The 22,940-nt window shown below is 40.1% G+C and overlaps 1 protein-coding gene and 1 long non-coding RNA gene across 9 annotated transcripts in view; one reads left to right on the top strand and one right to left on the bottom strand.

Annotated features, from left to right (window-relative positions):
- Nucleotides 1-5,758: 5,758 nt before the first annotated feature.
- On the bottom strand, nt 5,759-13,270 carry LOC111833497 (uncharacterized). 6 transcript variants are annotated; one of them, XR_011982429.1, is made up of 4 exons: nt 12,460-12,681; nt 11,197-11,366; nt 9,586-10,779; nt 5,759-6,927 (listed from the first exon to the last, which is right to left on the bottom strand). It is a non-coding gene; the product is annotated as an uncharacterized lncRNA (long non-coding RNA). The 6 variants fall into 6 exon arrangements; XR_011982430.1 differs by lacking the exon at nt 5,759-6,927 and having other exon boundaries at nt 6,948-9,752; nt 10,416-10,779; nt 12,460-12,677; XR_011982428.1 differs by lacking the exons at nt 5,759-6,927; nt 12,460-12,681 and adding an exon at nt 13,184-13,270 and having other exon boundaries at nt 6,948-10,779.
- Nucleotides 13,133-22,940, top strand: part of snx9a (sorting nexin 9a) — a 24,870-nt gene continuing 15,062 nt past the window's right edge. The window contains exons 1-4 of one of the 3 annotated variants that reach the window (XM_023791795.2): nt 13,133-13,497; nt 17,777-17,863; nt 18,453-18,527; nt 20,294-20,386. In XM_023791795.2, coding sequence (XP_023647563.2) covers nt 13,486-13,497; nt 17,777-17,863; nt 18,453-18,527; nt 20,294-20,386 — 267 coding nt within the window. In that variant the 5' untranslated portion in view covers nt 13,133-13,485. Of the gene's footprint in view, nt 13,498-17,776; nt 17,864-18,452; nt 18,528-20,293; nt 20,387-22,940 lie in introns of those variants that run through there. The other 2 variants (XM_023791794.2, XM_023791796.2) reach the window with 2 other exon arrangements.

Below are 22,940 nucleotides of genomic sequence, written 5' to 3'. Positions count from 1 at the left end.
TAGCAGCAAGCCTCAATTTCGTGTGTGTGTGTGCGAGTTCCGCGTGCGTGTGTGCGTGTGTGTCAGTATACGTACATCCAGGTGGGCGCTTTGGTCAAAACCCTATGCCGCTGATTCTCAAATACAGGACACGCATTCAAAAAATGACTAAGTGCCTTTTCTTTCATTGCTAACATTTATGTTACCAGTTTATTATCTTTTCACCCCTTGTATCCTTTTTTTACCATCTAGAATTTTAGGGGAAAAATTAACAGACTGGTTCTGCCATCTGACTTAAGGGCAGAAAAAGGCAAAGAGGCACAATCTATCTCCTTTTGTAGGAAGCATTATATGGACAAAGACGCTTTCGCCATCTCGCCATCAGAGATTTGTTTGCCTGTCTGTGATTAGAATCACTTTAAAAAATTACTGTAATTCGTAAAAACAAAAATCTGCAGCATGCCGGAATATTTCAATGGGATCCTGTTATTTGCACAAATAAGCATAAAAACAAACAAATAATTTGCCCCCTTTGAAATCAATAATGTGTAATTTCTTTATCGTCCAGATTAGGGCACTTTTTTCTGTGACGCTTGAATGGAAAACCTTGCTGACATCCTTCCCCTCTCCCCCCTATACCCCCCCCCCCCCGCACGAATATGAGGTCTGAATCCATAATGAAAAACGGATGGAAAAAAAGAAAGAAGGGAGAGCGGGTCTTAATGACAACCTTGATGGGGTGGTCCTCTTGTTTCCTTCCATTTGCTAATCTCCAGCTGCATCGCATACCGATCTGCATGAATGAAGGTGGAAATACAAGAAACCTCCCACTTATTTTATTTTCATCTCACTTTCCTGTAATTATTCGCAAAACTGTTTGCACAACAATGCCGGAAAACATCTGCAAAACAGGTAATTAATGTGTCAAGCCAAACTAATGCATTTTACACAGAAACTATGCTTTGCCGGCTGTAATTATAACACATTTTTTCACCCACCCCCCCAAAATGATTATTTGTTAGATAATGCTTCATGTAACATGTAAGTGGTTATTTGTGAAGTATGTATTTAGGTGCATTTGCCGTGTCGTGCGCTCTCGGAACAGAAAATCGACAGTGGCCCTCCAGCAATTGCCATTCAGTTATTTGCATCAATCTTCTAAAATGATTCCCAATTCTTCGCCGCGAAATATTGCATTATGTTCTCACTCGACGTGAGAGAGGCGAAATAAATAAATAAATAAAGCCCGGCGCACGGTAGTTAATTGCCGAGCACAGAATCTAGGAAAATGCAAAGATGACCAGAGGTAATGTTTTCCATTTTATACTGTAAGTGTTTTCTTCATTAAAGTAAAAGGCTATTTGGGATAATTGTGCCCACAAAAAATATATCTATATATGATACGGAACCTTTTTACCCATACCACACCAAATGCGATAATTTCTCCGTTTAATTGTTTCTTGCTCTGAGTGGTAAGCTTTAAACATTAGCTGTGAAATTTTGTAAACACGCGTGGCGAAAACGACAGCACATCAGGGGGGTGGACTGCACTGTTCTCCGGTCCTTTTGTTTGTTTTAAGTGAAAAATAATTAACAATGTAAACAAGGGTTTAACAGCGGTGCCTCGGGGAAGGCAGTCATTAATTTCTTCGGGGTCCAACACGTCCCCTCGCTGACTTTGCCCAGAGGCGCCTCTCGGTCTGCCAAGGCGACAGGAGCCCTCCGACTGGGAAGGGGAGGCGAAATGTCACCAGGGCCGTCTGTAAGCAGGGTACTGGGTCTGTGCGTCCCAGTGCTTTGCTGGAGGGTCCCTCATGATCATCGTTTTATACGCAACTTTCACTTACTTTGGCTTGGCACCGTTAAGAGGCGTTGGGCACCTTTGAGGTGGACTAAAGGTGGAGAGCGTCTGTCACTTGATGCATCTTTTAAAAATGGGTACAAGGAGTGCTGGGGGAGGGGGGAAGCAATATGTATTACTATATGTTTGCTATGAAAAGTAACACTGACTGCTTTGACTGAACCCGGATTCACTTTTCTTTACCAACTGCATTGGCGAAAAAAGAACAATTTACCTGTCCTATTCAGAGAGTGCCTTTCAAAATAAAAACCTAATTGTCACCTACAGTTTCCATCTATATACAAATGAAACTCACACATACGAGCAACAATTTGCCAAACTTAAAAAAATGAAAACATTTAAACTGATGAATATAGTAACTAATTTTCAAAAATATTCTTAAAAGAAATCACACGTTTCAATAATCATCTTTTTAACCTGTATTACTCAGTAACTGTAAAACAATAGTTTAAAATCAAATTGGTCAAAAGTGGCCTAATCTTTAACCCTTGCATTTCAGGCTACAGGTGGAGACAGTCTGAATCTCAGCTGGAATCTCAGCCAAACAGGTGCGTCTGAGAGCATACCCCTTACACTCAAGATATCTGCCCCCTGCCCCCCTCCCGCCCCCCTCCCAAATCCTTAGGGAAGGATTTTTTCCTGAATGGCTGCAGCTTCTGAGCAGAGGTTGCAAATGCACTCAGCTGGTGATGAATCCTGGGGGGTGTCTTCCTCTTTTTATTGAGGGGCGGGGGGGGGGGGGGGGTGTTAAAGTTAGTATCAGCCCACATAGAGCCAAGATGTCAGCAGGTAGCAATTTGCTGCCAGGTACCATCCTGTGAAAATAACAAAGAGGCATTTTATAGCAAAAAGCAAAGTAGCTGCAGGATAAATGATCTAAAACCGATATCGAGCACTGTTCTCTATTTAAAGAGTACCGGGTTATATTTACAAGCTTTAAAATGAAATACCAGCATCATCAAGCATTCCTGAAAAATAGAAATAATTTCAAACATAACCTCACAGAGTGTTTCTCCTCGGTCTTTTCATGTATATATTTTTTTACATTAGCATGTATTTTGATTTCATAAACATTTAAAAGGTAAAGCAATTCAAAATTTTCTGAGAAAATAAAAAAGAAATAAGTATGAAATAGAACAGAATACACATCGTATCAGTGTCATCTCTGTGTCATTATTGTTTTTATGATTTTTTTCTTATTAAACATATGGCCTACAAGTGCTGGTTAAAGAGTTAATACTTAGCAGATTTCCCCTGTGCAAAGACCTGTTGGATACTACTTCCTGTACCATATATAACACAGAGAAGCATTTGGGTTGAGGCCACATTGATGAAACCCTGTGCTGTACATCAATTATGTATGCGAAAGCAATAGAGTGCAGGTCAACGAGACAGGGACTTCATATTTCAATGCAGAAACAGGTAACGCTAATCTACTCTGTTAGTATAATGAACTGCTGGAGTCAATATGAAAACACTTGAGGGAGTCATGTTTGTCTAAGAAAGAGTACTGGAATAAATCAAGCCCTTCAGGGGAAAAAAAATTAGACAATGACCAAGAAGACCAATATAGCTACCTTTGCTGAAGTAGCCCGGAGTTTAAGAAGACGTTCAAAGCAAGTCATGCATTATGATTCTATTTAGACAAGTTGAAGGTTACTAAAAATGGAAGGATCTTATGTACCAGTTAACTGTTTAAATTCATGCAGATTAAGATTTTAACAATGTATTATAAGTAATCCATAATTATGTAAATGTTTCAGACAGTAGAAGCTTGAAATATACTATTTAAGGCTCCCAAGTTATCAAACAAAATAATATGTGTCCTGGATTTTTGTACATTGAAATGCATGCAGTGTCATTAAAAATCTCGTTCCCAGGCCACGCACATTGGAGTGTTAAAGATCAATTGGCCTTCCATTCATTTTGCGCATCAAACAAATCAAACAGCGGTATGCAGTATATCATGATTAAAATCTTAGTGGAAGATCATTTGCATAATATAACATATGTACAACAAACATTTTTTTTTTCTTTCATACCTGGTTCACAACTGGAATTTAATAATATAGCATCGAACTCAATTTTCTTGTTTGGGTAATTTATGTTTGCTGATTGGCTTTTTGTGCACACAGCAGTGGCTTTTGCTAACATGCATTTACAAATGTGAAACTTATACCAAAGAAACCTATAATCAGACATAAATCAGCACCTGACTATTTAATTCACTATATTTGACGGAACAGCAAGATAACTGAAAATTAAAAATTAGCCGTTTTGCTTACAGATAAATAATTTCATATGATTATGCAATAGACTGCTGATTGTTCTGGGATGTCAGAGTATTTAGTTAGCAAATTACGAACTCAAACTCTTCGTATTGATTGATATCTGTCTGGATTGTGTCTCTGAACTGGAAATGCAGTAAAAATTGCAGAGAATTTTGTAATTATAAAATGCGTTTGTTTTTTTTTTAAAGAGGATTATTCAATGTTTAATATAGTTCTTCCAAAGTAATCCGTTCCAGATACTTTGTATAATTGGTGGTGCTGATCTTCACCATTTTCAATGAAGCCAACTATTATAGCTCACAGCTGCAGAAATGACTCACTAAGATCAGTCACCAAGACCCACCACCATCATGTGGAGGTCAGGATGTAGCCCTGGATCTACAGTTACGTCCCGGTATGAACAATTTACAGCAATGGGGGCAGGAGTCAGGGGTAGTTGGAGGGTCACTGGCTTAACTTCGGGGTCACATCTGTTCAAGAACTCCCTCACCTTTCACTTCACCCCACATCAACATTTTATTCACAGAAGAATCATCCAGGGACTACCATTCAATGCTTAAAGTTAATTGGAGGGGAAAAAACCACAATGAAACAATGAGTTTTTAGAGTAAAATAAACTTATATTAATTTAGAAGCAGACCAATGTGCTGCGGATTTGTGGATACTACGTATTAACTTATGTTTTTTATATTTATTTATAACTTGCAATATTTTATAAAATATATAAATAAGGATCTGCACAAGTTATTTGCATGTGCATAACCATGATATGCCACACATTAAAACATCCTCAAACAGACTCAATGGCTACGTCAGAATAAAAGCAGTCCTACAATTAGACATCATGGCCTCGGCGTTTCAAAGGCTGATCCTGTCCCTTCTTGCACTCTCTTTGGTCTGGCTCGTGCGATAGCACGCCGAATCGATCAGCCCCGGCTTCAGCCCCACACTTAATTACTTTTGCATTGTGCGCAAACAAGATTAAAAAGTGACGCACCAGGGAATTCTCCTTTATTATTTGTCTTTATTGTTGTCACTGTGTGTGTGTTAAATTCCCTGGGAGTGTCTGGGCAGAGGTCTTATAATGCTCAAATTAATGTTTGATTTTGGAATTACAATTTAATGGAATGTGTACGCACTAATAAAAAAAGGTTACCTACATTTCGACAGTTGTATACATAATTAATTGCCTTTGTTAACAAATGAGATGTCTGAATGAAATGGCCATACGTAGTCCAGCAACACATCCGACATTCCTCTCACAGTGGCTCTCAGGTAACATTGTGAGTAAATACTGTACGGACACTGCTATAATACAGTTTTTGATGAACTTCATCTGCTGCTACTTTATTCTTGTTCACCTTTAGGTTTGTTTGACACATACATGATTTGAAAACCACGAGGAAAGACCAAGTTCCCCTTTTCAGCAAGAAAAGACAATCCAAGCCTTGTAATGTATAAATCAATAGAACCCAGCATAGGCGAAAGCTAGTTCCCCAAAAGTAAACCGAAATACAGCACCATCGGTATTTTAACGAGGTCAGGTGTTTCAAATACCTCTCTCATCGAACATCCCGTTCGATCCAGTGAGATCCCTCATTGTGGAAACCCACATGCACAGCTGAAACATAAAGAATATTTTGTAATGCTCTACATGAACTACACCTTCATAATGCATTCATTATGCATTCATAGCACATTCATAAGCAGCATACAAGTATACCTTAACATTCTGTCATACATTAACCACTTAATATACTTTAATGACAAGCATTATATGATTAAACAATTAGAATGCTTGTTATTATCATATAATGTTTGTTATTAATGTAAATTAAAGCTGTTAAAGCATGTTATGATGTTATGATACTTACATGCTGCTTATGAATGCTTTATGAATTCATTATGAAGGTGCACTGAATGTTCTATGAATGTATAATGAATGCATTATGAAGATGCAGTTAATGTAAAGGTGCCCCAAATATTTCTATAACATTTCATTCATCTGACGCTTTTATCCAAAGCGACCTAGACTAAAGGGAAGGGTTACAATTTTTGTGCACTCTCCTAAGATTTGAACCCATAATATTTGCTTTGTTAGTACAATCCTCCACATGTGGAGTTTCAGAAGTGTTCAAACCGAGACCAAATTTGAGATAAAATGGCAGGGAGAATCAAGGGCTCCTGCTTTCACTTTTAGGCACAACAGGTCACACCAGAGACACGAATAAGTCGGCCATGGGCACTCCCGGGCACGACGACAATTGGGTCTGCTTAGTAAGCAGATCAAATGATTTAAGGAATGTTTGGTGACTGATCGCAAAGTCTGATATTTAATTATACCTTGTTTATGAAGGGAAACTGTTCACATTGTTCTGATATTTTCAGAACAGAGTTATTTTCAGGTTGAATGTTGTTCACTTAAATTACATTAAATATTTAAAAAGACAGGAGCAAAGGGGGTGTCTGTAAATTGTAACCCCTGTACTGTAAGTTGCTTTGGATAAATGAATAGATGTAAACACACGCGTTTAATATTCTTGAAATTTTAATTGTGATTTGCTTAGGTAATGAGCATACTCATTACAGTTACATAATTATCAGCTCATCACAGTGAAAGACGGGTATAAAAGTCTGTTGTAAATACAAATCAATTCATACATATTCAATAAACAATTATGCTTTTTGGGTCAACAAGGGTCATCTAATGTCAAGAAGTATGGGATGTAGGGCCACGCTGGATGGAAAACTGTCCCATATTTTCTTGAGATTGAAAAATGGACTTCTTGAAGAAGCCTATCAGAAAAAAGAGAACATGACAACCCCACACAGACCAGGGGACAGATCCAAATCCTTATACTGAATATCTGTGAGTTAACTAAGAGTCTAACTCTCTAACCCACCAAAAACCATTCCTTCATATGCATCTACATAGATTTTATTAGCTGTATTTTTTCCATTACTGCTAGAATATCACTGACTCTTCTGTTTATAAACCATTTACAGTTATAAGAATGCAAATTGTAACATACGCAGCTTAAAGAACATTAATCATTCAATAACTAATATCAGTTTTTGTGTATCTAGGTCATCTCAATATTTTTACATTTTTATATATTGTATCTCACAATTAAGATATTAAGTTATGGTTCTCTGGTCCAATATACCACCTTCCACTCAGTGTGGTTCTAAGTGGCTAAAATTATGTTACAGAGACCTCTACTGGATTAGAATCATACGTGCAATTGTGTTACTCCTCTTTTTGAACATCGGGATAATTTGGTGCTGTGTATTTTAGATCTTCTCTGTACTAAATTAAGCAGCTAAGGGTCAGGAGAGGGTCCAGAACAGGTCTGAACAGGAACAGCCTGTGGGTACCTGCAATGGTAAAATTAGGGTGACCCAAACCACGGCGTGTTGCATAAGGAATAAAGACAATTAAACAAATACATTCTGACATTAACAAAGCGTAACTCAACAAATACGAGCCCTTTAAACTGACCCCTATTACACTGTTCAACATATTAGTTGAATGCAAAATGTCTAATTTTCCACAATTTTTAGTTGATTCATTCTATACCTCTTGAAAAACTGTAGTGGTTTATAAATATTGCCTTATTCTAAAGAAAAGGCACATAAATTGAATTATGTACAAACCAAGAAACTTACATATATTACTCCATACTATATATGACCGGTAATCTATCTTCAGTGTATCTTTGAAAATGACCAGTCCAGAGTCGTTAACTTTACAATCTATCATCAGTCATATTAAAATGAAAACAAGAAATTTAAGAGCTGAAAATGCAGCATGAACACAGCCAAATATTTCCCTCCCAGGTGTATTAATAGAAGAATAGTGCCTGGACATTGTAGGAAAATTTAAGCAAAGTGATTCTGCCAAAACAACTTACAATATTTAATTATTAATACACCTGGATATTTTACTGGAACAATTCAGATTAATGAGAGTGCATGTCCCTAACGTTGCCCCTAACAGGCCTGTGTACAGACAGGATTTTTAGCTCACTTTTAAACTGTCAACAACTGCAGGTCTGAGAGAGGATGGTAAATTAGTTAAATTAGGCAAATAATTAGTTCAATCGAGTGCTTAAGTGCTTAGGGGGAATGAAATCCTGCGTAGGCACCAGCCCTTCTGGGCTAGGATTTGGACCTCCTGATTTAGGCCACGAAAAGGCTTGAGCATGACTGCCCCCACTGGGCACAAAGTACTACTGCAGTCCATCAATTTACCAGTCAAGAGGTCTAAGGATTGCATTTCATAGTCTGTATTTTTGGCTAACAGTACAGTTTGTTTCCACTTATTAATATCTTTCTTATCCTAAAATGAACATGGTTATTTAAAAAGATAATGGCCGGATCTTCTAGTTTATGCTTAATGTTGTTCATATTTCTGCAATTCATAAATGTGTTTACTTCTGTCATTCTAAACACATTTCATTGAAACACAGGATTTATTATCGCAATAATTATAGAAATCGTTCCAGCATCATTTAGCACAAATGACAGCATAATGCTGTTGATCAATAAGCCATGCTCCTTGTTGAATGAATATATTTGCAGTCTTTAATATTTACGTGCTGTACATCAATTGGGGGGCTTGGAGAAACACAAAGCATACTTGACAGTTGACATTTATTATCGCTACATTACTCTGCTTTACTACTGAGTGGTCTTCCGATCACTGAACACTGCAAGCCACAGTGTGAAAACACTGCACTGCTTAACATTAATTTACCATTAATTAATTTGTACTTCACAGTCTGCGCAGCGTACATCTAAGAAACAAGTGTATTCTGCAGGAACAAAAGGGAACCCAGATGCAGACCGGCTCATCCCCACTGGGAGTTCACTCCTGTGACTTACTCTGCCTGACCCCTCCTCTCCCCACCGACCTCAACGCTACTACACTTGATAAAGAGCACCTGGCCACCAAGCACGGCCCTAGCAGCCCACATACGTACCATCAACGAGTACATAATGCAGCCTCTCACAGAAGGCTCTGTCTGCCGACGAGTGCATAGCTAGTAGAAGCGGGCTCAGAACAAGGTTCCTTTCTCCATGTAATGGCAACAACCTCAAGAGGGATGGAGCTTTTAAAAGAAACCTAAGTAAGGGCGATCTTAAAGGGGACGTTTAGTGAAAGCACCATTTCTCGCAAATGTACAATTGCGGATGAAGTATGCATGAATAGAAAAGAGAGGCCAGGTCCCAAAAACAGTTTATTTGTACTGAGTTTATCGCCACAAAGTCCTCAACCAACATATCTTTGTGCCAATAAATTATCAATGCAATTCATATTTAGACAGGGATATAATTAAGAAGCACTGCATATAATACGGTAACAGTATTGTGTTTGCTGGGGGTTTAAATCCCGTGCTCACTTGGTGTATCTGTGGAGCTTGTATGTTCTCCTTACGTTGTGAAGATTACCTCAGTTTACCTCAGGCTACTCCGGGTTCCTCCCGTAGCCAACATGCAGTTAGATGAATTAGTCTTTCTAAATTGCCCGTAATGAGTGTGTGCGCCCTGCAATGGACAGGCATTCCATCCAAGGTGTTCCCTTGCCTTGCGCCCGTGACCTTGTACTGGGTAAGTGGCTGAAAGATGGATGGGTAAACACATTCGGTCATTTATCAATCCACCACCCTTTGCCCTAAACTAGACATGACATAAAGTGTGGTTACAAACATTGATTAGGAAAACCAATCAGCCTTTATTCGAAAACCATTATTTGAACAAAAAATAAAAATTAGAGTCAAGCATCGTCTACCAATGGGGAAGCGTTCTGAGAAATGCGTTGTCGGGTGATTTCATTCTTGTGCGAACATCGTAGAGTGAGTGTATTTACACAAACCAAGATAATATAGCCTACACTTCTAAACTACAGTAAAGTTTTTAGTAAGTAGAAACAGTGAACTCTAAAAAAAACATTTTAAAGTACAGTGTAGTACATATATAAACCAATAAAATGTATCATCACTATCAAGTATTATGTACTGTACATAATTGTATGTGCTGTACTTCAATGCGGTTGGCAGTAGGTTTGTTTACACCAGCATCATCACTAACACGTGAGAATTGCGTTGCACTACTACATTACAATGGCTATGACTTCGCTAGGGAATAGGAATTTTTCACCTCCATTAAAATCTTATGGAAGCCCCATTGCATTTGCAGTCCATCGCTGACCCACATGCTGTAATGCAGGACATGCCTGTACTAAGCTTTCCTGACTTTAATGTATTCACCCGGCTGATTACCTCCTAAGGTGCTGCTTCTGCTGACAAGCGCAGTTCAGCAACCACTGGTCCATGCTCTGCTACGCCCACTAAACCTGACAACACTGAATGCACTGATAAAACTGCAGAATGCATTGACGGGATAGAGGGAAATGATCATCGCCATTCAGCTGTGGCTCTTTTTAAGCTCACTGTGGCACTAAAGATTAATACGTAGCATGACACTAAGCATTTTTACAATTCGCTGTATGCTAAGAAGCACAATGTACAAAGGCAGCATAGTAGTTGCTTAATGCCAGCTCACCCACACCCTCATTCTTGACACTGGGCCACCACCAGAGGGGAGGGGTGGGCACAGAGGAAGCTGCCAAACAGCCAGATTCACCTGTGGAAGGCCGGGCAAACATGTCACTTTTGATGGTTTCGCCGCTATTTCCATAGCAACCTTTTGGAGCCATGCTGGGCCCATCAACAAAGGCCGTGGATTGAAAAACAATGCAGCTTCATAGACTGCGGGTGTGAAGCAGCAGTTTGGTGCCTGATTTCTTTAGGAGTTTAATGCAAACAGCTAATAAAATTAAAATCTCCTGAACTTTGCTGGTTCCCCCAGGTGGAAGTGTCAGATAATCCTCTTTTTTTTTTTTAAAACAAAAACACAGCATGTGCACGAAAGGCAACATAGCATGACGATTTTTCACACACAGGCTGTATCATACCAGAACCTCAAAAAGTCAACCACAGTTTACACAATTTGACTACCTCCTTAGAGTTTAGTGGCAACGCATGGCCTTGATATTCTCACCAATGGCCAGTGTCTTCCTTTGACCTGTGTTGACCTTTTGGTGACCCCAGGCCAGGATCCTCCCGATAATGTGGAGTAGGGGAGTGGGTCACAATCAGCATACAACAGCTGTCCTCACTTTGCCACCATGCAAATCACCCAAATAGGACCCACCCCGGCAACTATCAATCCTAAAAGGAACAGAGAATACACCAAAGTACAAACAGACACACAGAGAAATATTCACACCTCCCATTTCCATTCAGATGTTCATTTTGCCCTGCATCTTTCCATGAAATATTTTACAAGATGTAAGAGGCCATTTCTACCAATAAGGACTATTATGCCACTAATTTGGACTCACTCTCTCTCTCTCTCTCTCTCTCTCTCTCACACACACACACACACACACACACACACACATTCAAACGTTTCTATTAATCTATTCAATACTATGGGTATAACCCTAACCCTAACTATGATACCCTTAACTGCTACTTGGCCCTAATACTAACCATAAGTAACCAAATGAGATACAAGGCTTTTGTCTATTTTAGTTTTTTGATTGCAGTCACATTTTTTTTTTTATAAAATTGAGGTTTATATTGTGGAGACCTGAAAAATGTCCCTGCAAGCTTAAAAGTAACAGGTTTTACTACATTGTGGGGACATTTGTCTCCTAGATACACATGCATGCTCCTTTCGGGAAAAAGAGCCACAAACACCATAATTGGTAATGCATGCTGCCAGCCTAGCAAACATACAGTATCTGAACAAATAATATAAATATAAACAGCACATCATGAGAGCCAAACGACATTGTAACTCAAAAATTGTGCCTGTAAATATAACAAAAGTACAGTTTTAATGTTGCAATATCACATTGGAATATCAGTACACTTCTACAAACACGCAGTTGTACGCAGTTGTGTCAATAAAATATACACCGAGTAATGTGTGAAAACCATTACAGACACTTCAAGAAATTTATGCAAAAGTGACAAAAACTGTTAGTCTCTTCGGGAGAACAGCTGGGAGCTGAGTTTCAGATAAGATACATCCAATTTATGCACCCAGAGTTACAGCTGAAAGCATTTTGCGGCTTTTAATGCCTGGTCCCAGTAAAAAGCTCATGTCAGTTCATTACTGTAACGAAACCTGTTTTTCTTTTAGGTCCGGGGTCAAATTTGTCTACTTGAGAACAAAATTAGAGTTTTGTACGACAACCAATGCAGCAATACCTTTAAATGGCTTACAGAAGTACCTTATAGTATGGTGACAAACCTGCCAAATTGTTCTTGTCGGTGTTCAGCAAGCAGAGGCCTTTCTGCAATCTTGCGCTACAGTATCTACGGCGTTTATTTTACTACTGTTTTTCTCCACTAGAGTGCACCATAAGCGCCTCGCTGAGTATCTTTTCCCAACGGGAACACGGAGAGCTGAATAACAGGACTCCACCCAGCCACTGCCAGTGACATATTGCCCCAAAAGGGTGCGTTGACAGCAGCATATGTTGCCAACATATTGCAGAACTCCTAAACTCGTTAATAATGTAGCACTTCTCCTACTCACATCGTTAACTTTAATTTTATGTTATAAACAAATGATCATTATTTTCATGATTATTCGCGCACACCGTATGTCATCTAAGACTAATGGCAAATACTTCCAAAATTTATGTTTTAATTTAAACAATTTATCTGTAAACCAGTGTATGTGAAACTTCTTATTGCAAGATATTGATGTTTACCATAAATCAGTTACCACGTGATGCATTTGTTAAACTACATTATAAAAGTGAGATATTAAAATTAAACTGATGGAAAAATACAAATAATATATTGACGACTGTATTTGATACTGTCACCTGCCACTGTAATAATAATTTCGTGATAGTATATTCCTTTTTAATTCAGAGTAAATAAAAGCAAAAGTGTTGAGGAAACTCATAGTGTACGCCTAAGTACGTGGGTAACTTGTTGCAAGTTTCTTGGCGAGCGCCCCGTACCTTTCCGCGTTTCATTGCTCCGTCCAAGAAGGTGGTGTTGCTGCAACTTAGGTTACAACTAAGCGGTCAAAACTCACTGGATTAAGCCTAAAAGCTGGAGGGTCTGTCAAATGAAGAAACATTAAGAGGAAAAAGTCTACTCTCCTGTAATCGAAAGGGGCACATTTGCTTTTTTATTGAATGTTAAGCCAGTCTGACGACTCTACCTTGTTTCAGCCCACTGAGAAAGAAATGCATGTTTGAGGAATCGATTAAACGAACTTTACAGCAAGGTTTAAATACGACAAATAAATGCAACTACAATGGCAATTAAGGTAGGAGAAACCTGTTTAATGATAATTGCATGTTCTGATATATTTATTCATTTTTAGTGCCTACGATGGTGTTTAACTAAGATCACTGACTTTACTAAACTTTCTTTAGTTTCACGTTTTGCTGGGTGCCCACTGGATTAAGCCTTAATTAGTTGTACTTTGAGTTAATAGTTTTGTTGTTATATTTTCTCTAAACCCTCGCAGTGAAACGAATGAATTTGTTTTACATAAAATGTAAATATTTGTATGTTGCAAATCCTAATCATTGGCGCCGCACAGGGAACTCTGGGATATGTAGTGCATTTGTGCATTACCGTAGATTCAGAGCATTGCTAGGAATACACGTAAGTATTATAATATTGAATTACCCTTGCGACCATGACAAGAATGAACGTTTAGATGGATGGATATTGAACAATGACCGTAAACTGCCACAAACTGCATAATTATCATTCAAAAGCGCACTGTGTGCATACAAAAACAATACAAAGTAGACCGTTTGATGTACTGAATCTGAATATTGTTTTTAATATTTGTTGTTCTTTATCGAGGTTGTTTTTAAGGCTGTGTTTCTATTTTAGCACAAGGGCGTTTGTCACACTTATTCAGCGTTTTCCCCACCCTTAATTACGTTGAGTGAAAAGATTAACACCCTCGCCTGGCACTTTGGAAAGGACCAGAGATGCCATTTGGATACCGCATGTAAACGAATGGTGCAGGATGATCGATTTCGTGAAAGGGGAAGACTGGTCACGCAGTCTAAGAAAAGGTTATAGACAACTGACCTTTTCCCACCCCTTTGGTCCTGCACCTTTCTGTACAGCTCTAAAAATTGACTTTTACAACTGGCCAGGATTAAATTAAATGGAAGCCCTTGTGCAGCTGATTTGAAACTGAAAACCAAATGCCATGTTTATGAATGTGAGCCAGGCTCCGGTGAAAACGTTCATTTTAGGGCCACTCTCTAGTGTAACCATCCATGGGTGCAAGAGGAAATTAATAAATCGCACATCGCTCATGGCAGGGCCTTGACTGGGAGACAGGGACCGCTTTCAGTTTACGGTGATTGCTTAAAATGTGCATTTGTGCGAATGCACCTGATATATTTCAGTCAATTAACGCTAGACAAATTAATTGTTATTCATTCTCATTGGAAGGGTGGGTGGTAGGGCTGGACAATTAATCAAATTTTAATTTATATTACGATTTTGGTTTCCAACGATAACCAAAACAAGATAATCGCGATAAAACTATTATTGTGCCACATTAGGTTTGCTCCGTTTTGCCTTGTGTTATAGGCCAAAATCCAGCGCAGCCCTTTCCAGCCCCTTTTTATTTATTGCTGAATAAAATTATATTTCGAGTTCAAGGAAATCTACTGTTAAAAATCCAAATTTTCAAATCTAAGTTCAATAAATGCATGATATTTCCAAAGTCAATGAGTTATCATGTTAAAATGTGATGGACTGGCATCCTGTCCAGGATGTACCACAACCTTGTGCCCTGGACGGGATGTCAGTGCCCTGTGATGGACTGGGGTGCTGTTCAGGGTGAACCCCAGCCGTGTGCCCTGCGCTGGACTGGCGTGCTGTTCAGGGTGAACCCCAGCCGTGTGCCTGCGCTGGACTGGCGTGCTGTTCAGGGTGAACCCCAGCCGTGTGCCTGCGCTGGACTGGCGTGCTGTTCAGGGTGAACCCCAGCCGTGTGCCTGCGCTGGACTGGCGTGCTGTTCAGGGTGAACCCCAGCCGTGTGCCTGCGCTGGACTGACGTGCTGTTCAGGGTGAACCCCAGCCGTGTGCCTGCGCTGGACTGACGTGCTGTTCAGGGTGAACCCCAGCCGTGTGCCTGCGCTGGACTGACGTGCTGTTCAGGGTGAACCCCAGCCGTGTGCCTGCGCTGGACTGGCGTGCTGTTCAGGGTGAACCCCAGCCGTGTGCCTGCGCTGGACTGGCGTGCTGTTCAGGGTGAACCCCAGCCGTGTGCCTGCGCTGGACTGGCGTGCTGTTCAGGGTGAACCCCAGCCGTGTGCCTGCGCTGGACTGGCGTGCTGTTCAGGGTGAACCCCAGCCGTGTGCCTGCGCTGGACTGGCGTGCTGTTCAGGGTGAACCCCAGCCGTGTGCCTGCGCTGGACTGGCGTGCTGTTCAGGGTGAACCCCAGCCGTGTGCCTGCGCTGGACTGGCGTGCTGTTCAGGGTGAACCCCAGCCGTGTGCCTGCGCTGGACTGGCGTGCTGTTCAGGGTGAACCCCAGCCGTGTGCCTGCGCTGGACTGACGTGCTGTTCAGGGTGAACCCCAGCCGTGTGCCTGCGCTGGACTGACGTGCTGTTCAGGGTGAACCCCAGCCGTGTGCCTGCGCTGGACTGACGTGCTGTTCAGGGTGAACCCCAGCCGTGTGCCTGTGCTGGACTGACGTGCTGTTCAGGGTGAACCCCAGCCGTGTGCCTGTGCTGGACTGACGTGCTGTTCAGGGTGAACCCCAGCCGTGTGCCTGTGCTGCCTATGATAGGCTCCCTGTGACCCTGATAAAGCTAAGTGGACAGAAGATGGATGAATAGATATTTCTCATTGAATAGAGACTGGGGAGGGTGGGCAGGGTGGGCCCTCTACTGTTTGTGCTTTAGTATATATAAGTCATGAACTAAGACCTTGTTATAGATTGTCATTGATGAACAGAGGTGGACATTCCAGGTGCAGAAAGTAAAAATCCAAACCAGGATTTTATTTCAACCAACCAGTTGAGTATAAAGAGTCATAGTCACGGAGTGGTTGATTGAAACAAATTCCGTTAGTGACCCTTTTTACTTCCGTGTACCAGCCGTACATTGTGCCATGGCCCTGCTCCAGTAGGGGTGCTGGAAGCAGAGTAGTAATGGACTTGACCAGTAGCCTAGACATAACCAAATTGTCCCCAAGGGATTTTGCTTCAAGTCCTATAAGGAGAACGAAATCCCCAGCTGTTATGCAGCCTGTTCTCAATGAAAGCGCATCCTGCTCAGTAACCGTAACTGTTGCAATAATCATAATAATCATCAATCCATCCGTCTTCCATTTACTAATACTCATTAGTGTTGGGAAAGTGGGTCAGAAGGCTGAGGTTCACCCTGCACGTGAGGTCAGTGCATCACAAAGAATAAATATGCAAATTATTATGGCAAATGATGGCAATTTAGAGAAGCCAGCTATCCTAACTGCATGTGTCTGGACTGCAGTACCTGGAATATTCCTGTGCGATGCCTAGAGAATATGCAGACTCCTTGAACAAAGTGGAGGGTGGAGCCAATCCACCAGGCATGAGGTGTGAGGCAACAGTGCTACTCACTGAAGCACCATGCCAGTATTACTATTATAATTATTACTACTACTACTACTACTACTAGTAGTAGTAGTAGTAGTAGTAGTAGTAGTAGTCATAGTAGTAGTAGTAGTAGTAGTAGTAGCAGTGGTTGTATTAGTATTATTAATTGGAAATCTGATTGGAGGATCTGTCAGTAGGTCATCTTTTCTTTGTCATCTGTAGTTTCGTTGACTCTGGTGGATACGCTTACTGTAAGGGGAGGAAACTTTGCTTGATTAAGGGTGTCACCGTTTCACAGGCAGCAGTGGTAATCCAGTCCAACTTGTTCAGCTCGTTCCTGGATCCTCATTCACCAGTTTGCCATTAGCGATGATGCAGTGCACTTCATTCCTGTTTTATTCCTATTTATTTCTATTAATGTCATCGATCTTATTGTGTGGGTATTAAGGACAATGAGCTAAGTTGCTTTCGATGAAAGTACCATCATATTTAGAAATATATATATATAAAAGCATATATATATATATATATATATATATATATATATATATATATATATATATATATATATATATATATATATATATATATATATATATATATATATATATTAGTGTGTATATAGATCTGTCTTTCCGATTCTTATTTTTCTAAAGTTCGAATTTATTTGAGTTATTGAATTTTAAGTTGCTATTGTGAATTTGCATGAAAACTTGTAATTTATATTTAGAATCAGTATTTTTCAAAGCGCATGTCTGCATTAAAATGATTTTATTATTATTACGAACAGTGAATTGACCTCATTAAAACGTGACATGGGTCTCATGCTACTTTAGGTTGATTGACCCTCAATGCTCTTTGCTGTATATAATGTCAGTCCTTCTTTGGCGTTACCTGAGTTTGACAGGGTCCACACTGATGCATGATCACTATTATTTTGTCCTTTTTCTCATCTCATCTCATCATCTTTCCTCATGGGCAGGCTCTGGTTTTGTACGACTTTACTGCGGAACCCGGGAACAATGAGCTGACGATAAAAGAGGGTGAGATGGTCACCATTACCAACCAGGTGAGAGTTTACAGAGTTATGTCACACAGGAATGATGTGATTGGCTGTTGTATATAGTGTCGGGATGTGACTCAGCAGGTTAGGAGGCTGTACCTGTTATCGGAAGGTTACAGATTCGATTCCCATGGTTAGCAGATCGATGCCTTCTTAAATTAATTGGGAACTGTCTGACGCTGTCATCTCGATTGTACATCTCTTGAGGTAAAAACGTTTAAATCACATGTACTTATTTAAAATCTGGGATATTGGTTGTGCCTGAAATCATCACACTTGGGGCCAAGGTACGGTGCAGTGGGCTAAGCCTCCTCGCCGGTCATCAGAAGGCCGCTGGTCAAGCCCAACCTTGGCATGTCTCCGGTTCCTTGAGCAAGGCTGTTAAACCCCAGCTCCCTATAAGTGCCTAATAGTACGACATACAAAACAGCTGATGTTGATGAATGAAATCCCAGTAGGGGAATGAATGTTACACCGGTGAACATAATATTAAAGTAAATGCTTTTATATGAAATAAGTGTTTTTTATGTGCATTTAAAAATGTTTGACTAAACGAAAACTTTCATAAGGACGTCTTACAAGGGCTCTCTCTCAGAATATAGGTGGGGGGTGGATTGAAGCCCGGAATTCACAAGGGGAAACTGGACTGGTTCCAGAGGAATATATCGAGGTAAGACAATCAAACGTAGACTCCTCTTTTGTATTTCCTGTAATCCATTGTAGTGTGGTTTCTGTCACTGATCACAGTTTAAAATGGTAGCATGATGACATCATGCTTGTTCATACAGAATGCATTATACACAGAATGTACTGCCAGGGTGGTGTTTATACCTGCAGGGTTAGCTGCGCTTTCAGATTCGCATGCTTTTCCCTTGTTTTTGTATGGGTTTCCTCCGAGTTTTTCTGGGTTCCTGCTTACAGTCCAAAAATATGCAGTTCCTGATTTCCTATGAGCATGTGACCCTCTTTCTGTGTGAGCCCCCCCTGCAATGGACAGGTGTCCTGTCCCGCATGCACCCCGCCCTACATTCTGCGATCACCAGCCTGAGCCCTGCACCCACTGGACAGTGATTGGCTGAGCGCTTGTTTACAATTAAGACACATTTACTAAAATGATATATGTAAGAAATCTGCTTCAGTTCATGTTTCCCTGTCTTTAATGATACATATTATTTCTTTTTAAAAAGTAATACAAAGAAAATGTATAGCAAAAAAGCATCTTTTAAGAGTCATGTCCAGTGCTTATATATTAGTGTCTAATTCAAAGCAGTTTCACTTTCATATTGCTGTGCTGCTGATTTTGTGCATCACCAGCATCTATGTAAACAGTCAGCCCCTGTTGGCACTGACAGCTGCAACCCTGATCTCCATGCTGTTCTGCCCTGTTCACTGCAACACAACAGCATATAACAGCGTTTCCCAGCCCAATCCCAGGGCACCGGCAGACAGTCCATGTTTTTGCTCCCTCCCAGCAGAAAGTCTGTGGATCCCCGAGGAGCAGACTGGGAAACAGCCGGCGTATAAACACGCCATGAATGAATCCTATTATGCACGTTTCAGCCACGCTGGGATATTGGCTTTGTGGATCTGTAAACCATCCTGGGGGGGGGGGGGGGTGGTAACTAAACAATGCTGAGTCGGGGGGGGGGGGGGGCAGAAGAAAAGTATCATAGTGAGATGAAAGCAGAGCTCACAGCTACAGGAAGTTGATTTTCCTGACACTTCCTGGTGATATGGAAAGAATTCAAAAAGATAGTAAAATATGGAGTCCTTGGTCTTGTCCTGGACTCTGTTTTACAGAATTATCTGACCTTCTGAATTTGGCCAAAGGTCTTCAATCTCTCTGATTACTGAACAGTCATAACTGGACAGAATCATTTTATCAATTTGTTAGCTGGAGGTAAAATGAAAAGCTTAATAAACTTTTAATTTGTATAATTATATGTCAGTTTAAATAGTAGCATCAGTAATATTTTAAATATCTCATGCCATAGTCAGAATCATAAATTCAGTACTTTTGATTAGATTCATGACAGAACTACATGTTTGATCCTTTATTAAAAGCCTAAAGAAACTCTGTCAAAACAAGCACCACAAAACAAATCAGTTGTACTTCCTCTTCACCATTTCCTTTACAGATATCTGTCAGAAACATTGCCTTCCAAAACTGTGCATGTATGTGTTATGTCATAGCCAGTTCACATTCAAACAAAATCATTGGCATGAAAGATGCAGCTTTCATTTTATTAAAGGAATACTTATGAGGGTTTTCAAGTGTCTATAAAAGCCAGCAACAATGTTACCCTTAATATGCTGTTTAAATGTAATAGTTTTACCAGTACTTCAGTCCTCACTTCATTAATTATTAACAAGGAAAGAATTTGAAAAACAAATTGTATTTGTATTCTCTCTCTCTCTCTCTCTCTCTCTCTGTAGGTCAGGAATGTAGATCCAGGGAGTGGCAGATTCACTCAGTCAGACTTCGATCCATTTGCATACACAGCAGCTAGCAGAACCAGCAATAATCAGGTACTGTATCTGGATGCTACACCTTTTGCACATGACAGAAGGTTGGCACAGTTGCCTGAGATCATGACATTTTATAGAGTAACTACTCACACAAAGAGTGTTAGCGCATTAAGGTGGTTACTTTAAAAATTCCAGATATAGTTATATGCAGTAATGAGGATAAAATTGATTTAGTTTCTGTTAACATGACTGTTCTTAAGTGTAGACTGAGCAGAGCAGTGTTGCCTCTACACGCCTTTTCGATAAACACAAGACAGATCATCCAGTCGTTTCACTCTGAGTCAAGTTATGCAACGAAGGTCAATGCTTATCAGTTATGCCACCCATTTAAACAAAGAAAAAGCCAAGATTAGCCAAAAGCATATAATAGATTTAATTTTCCATTCACAGAAATAAGATAAAAACACATTTTGTATGGTCTAGCGGTATCAACAGCTATCTTTATTTGTTGTCTTTTGCTGTTTAATGAGGAGTCTTTTATCTACGTTTTCTTTCAATGGTTTGCAAATACTTAAGGTGCTGTGGCACAGCAGGTATGACATCATCATTTGTGAATGTGTTTACAGCGTGTACCAGTGCAGCATATACAATTGAAATGACTGTAGACTGCATGCATATCCGTTCCTGAGTAGCCTTTAGATCGTGCCGGGGAAATTATATGCTGTGGAGGGCTTAAATATATCAGCAGTAGCCATTTCTTAATGATTATTTTCACATCCCAAGAAAGCTACAATGGAAGTCTTGTTAGATTTTTTTGACTTCCATTCTTTTTTTTGAAAGACCTGCATTGTAAATCAGTGTTATTTTGCAGAGGCTCATTTTTGCACTTATATTTGCGATTATTTGTGGAACTTGAACATAAGACTTTACTTGTTGTTTTTTTTTTATTATTATTTTATGTTAATGGTCATGCGGGCCAGTAAAAATAGCTCCCTGGGCGATTTGCCTGAACTGCATGTCTTTTGGACTGTGGAAGGAAGAAGAGGTATCCGGAGGAAATTATCATAAGCGTGGGGAGAGCATGCGAACTCCGTACACAGAATATATATAGAACACATTTTTTACTTGGCTAAATGCTAGAACAAAGCATACATCTGTCAGAATGAGGGTAATGGCAGTTAATGTACTTTTGTTTTGGGAGATTATAGTACCATACTAGTGTCTTCCAACAAATGTTAGCGATTAAAGTCCATGCATTTAGGCTAAATTTCCTGCCAGAAGTCACTGAACCAGACTCATGTCACGCGCCTGCCCTCCAGTCAGAACATGACGTGTGTGACCCGATCAGTCCACACCGCGTTCCTTTTTGTATTGTATCTACCCTCTGACGCATTTTTCTATCCCCATAGTACCACACTCAAGGCAACATGACATCTGTAAGCACTCCCCCCATCCATTATTGCTCTGTATTAAGGGACATCACTGAGAATGAATGGTCCACGCACCATTATGGATGTACACACAGGAAATTATCTTTCTAGACCATTGTGTGCTTGAGTATATTAGTCATTATTCTTTATAAAAAAGAAAGTTTATTTTTTTTTAAAAAGCTGTCAAATCCATTCAATTCAAATGAATATTGATTTCAGACGATCATAGATGTTTAAAAATGTGACTGTCGATCATAGATACGTATATTTTATAGCAGTTTAATCCAGGTTTTCTTGGAAATTAGCATGAATTTTCATAGTTTTCCCTGTTCGGCCATCATTTGTTTTACATAAAATACATGACCTTGAAAGATGTTTAAAACCCTCATTGCTTCATTCTTGTATGCATACCCCATACCAAACAGTTTCCTCAAAGCACTGGCGTAATTACGGAGCTTTTTGTGTGAAGAATGTCAATTTCTTCGTCTGTCAGCCTTGTGGGGCTTTCTAGATCTTATATTCTTTTGAAAGAACATGAAAATGAAATCTGCAGTATATATCAGATGAATGCATAAGGCGTGTTCATCTATCCAATTTCAGCTACTCTTTGTTCAGTCAGTCAGGTGACGCTGTGCCCATCCTGGGAGGCAGGTTTCATGATACCACCTGCACAGGATGCCAGTTCATCACAGGCTGCTCGCAAGCAATTAATTTGAAGGAAAATCAAGACTAAAGGCACATAGAACATAGAGGATCCACAGAGGGAAAGACCAGGACCCAGACCAGGACCCAGACCAGTAACTGATCAGGGTTCCCCAATTCCGGTCCTGGAGGGTCAGTCCGCAACACAGTTTGCAGATTTCCCTGCTCTGACACACCTACTAAACCTGGCAATTGGCTGATGAGCTGGTGTGTCATACGCATTTACGCTATTACAACAATTGATTGCCATACGTATCGCTTTTAAAGGTGAATGCGTACTTGCATACCATTTATGTCAATCCCTGTATATAAAGATTTCCTGTGACTTTATGGTAAAATATAATATTGTACATGTTAGCCTCATTTTGAATATAAGCCTAGCCTCCCGATTATGCATTTGCTGTGTTTGTATTCCGCAGAATGTACGATGACTTGTTTGCCATGGTTGCTCGCCTATGCTTTTGTTGCATCAAGGCCAGATC

Source organism: Paramormyrops kingsleyae, chromosome 14 (genome assembly GCF_048594095.1).
Source record: "Paramormyrops kingsleyae isolate MSU_618 chromosome 14, PKINGS_0.4, whole genome shotgun sequence".
NCBI lineage: Eukaryota > Metazoa > Chordata > Actinopteri > Osteoglossiformes > Mormyridae > Paramormyrops > Paramormyrops kingsleyae.
Note: the sequence above shows the minus strand (reverse complement) of the source record. Positions and strands in the feature narration are given on the sequence as shown.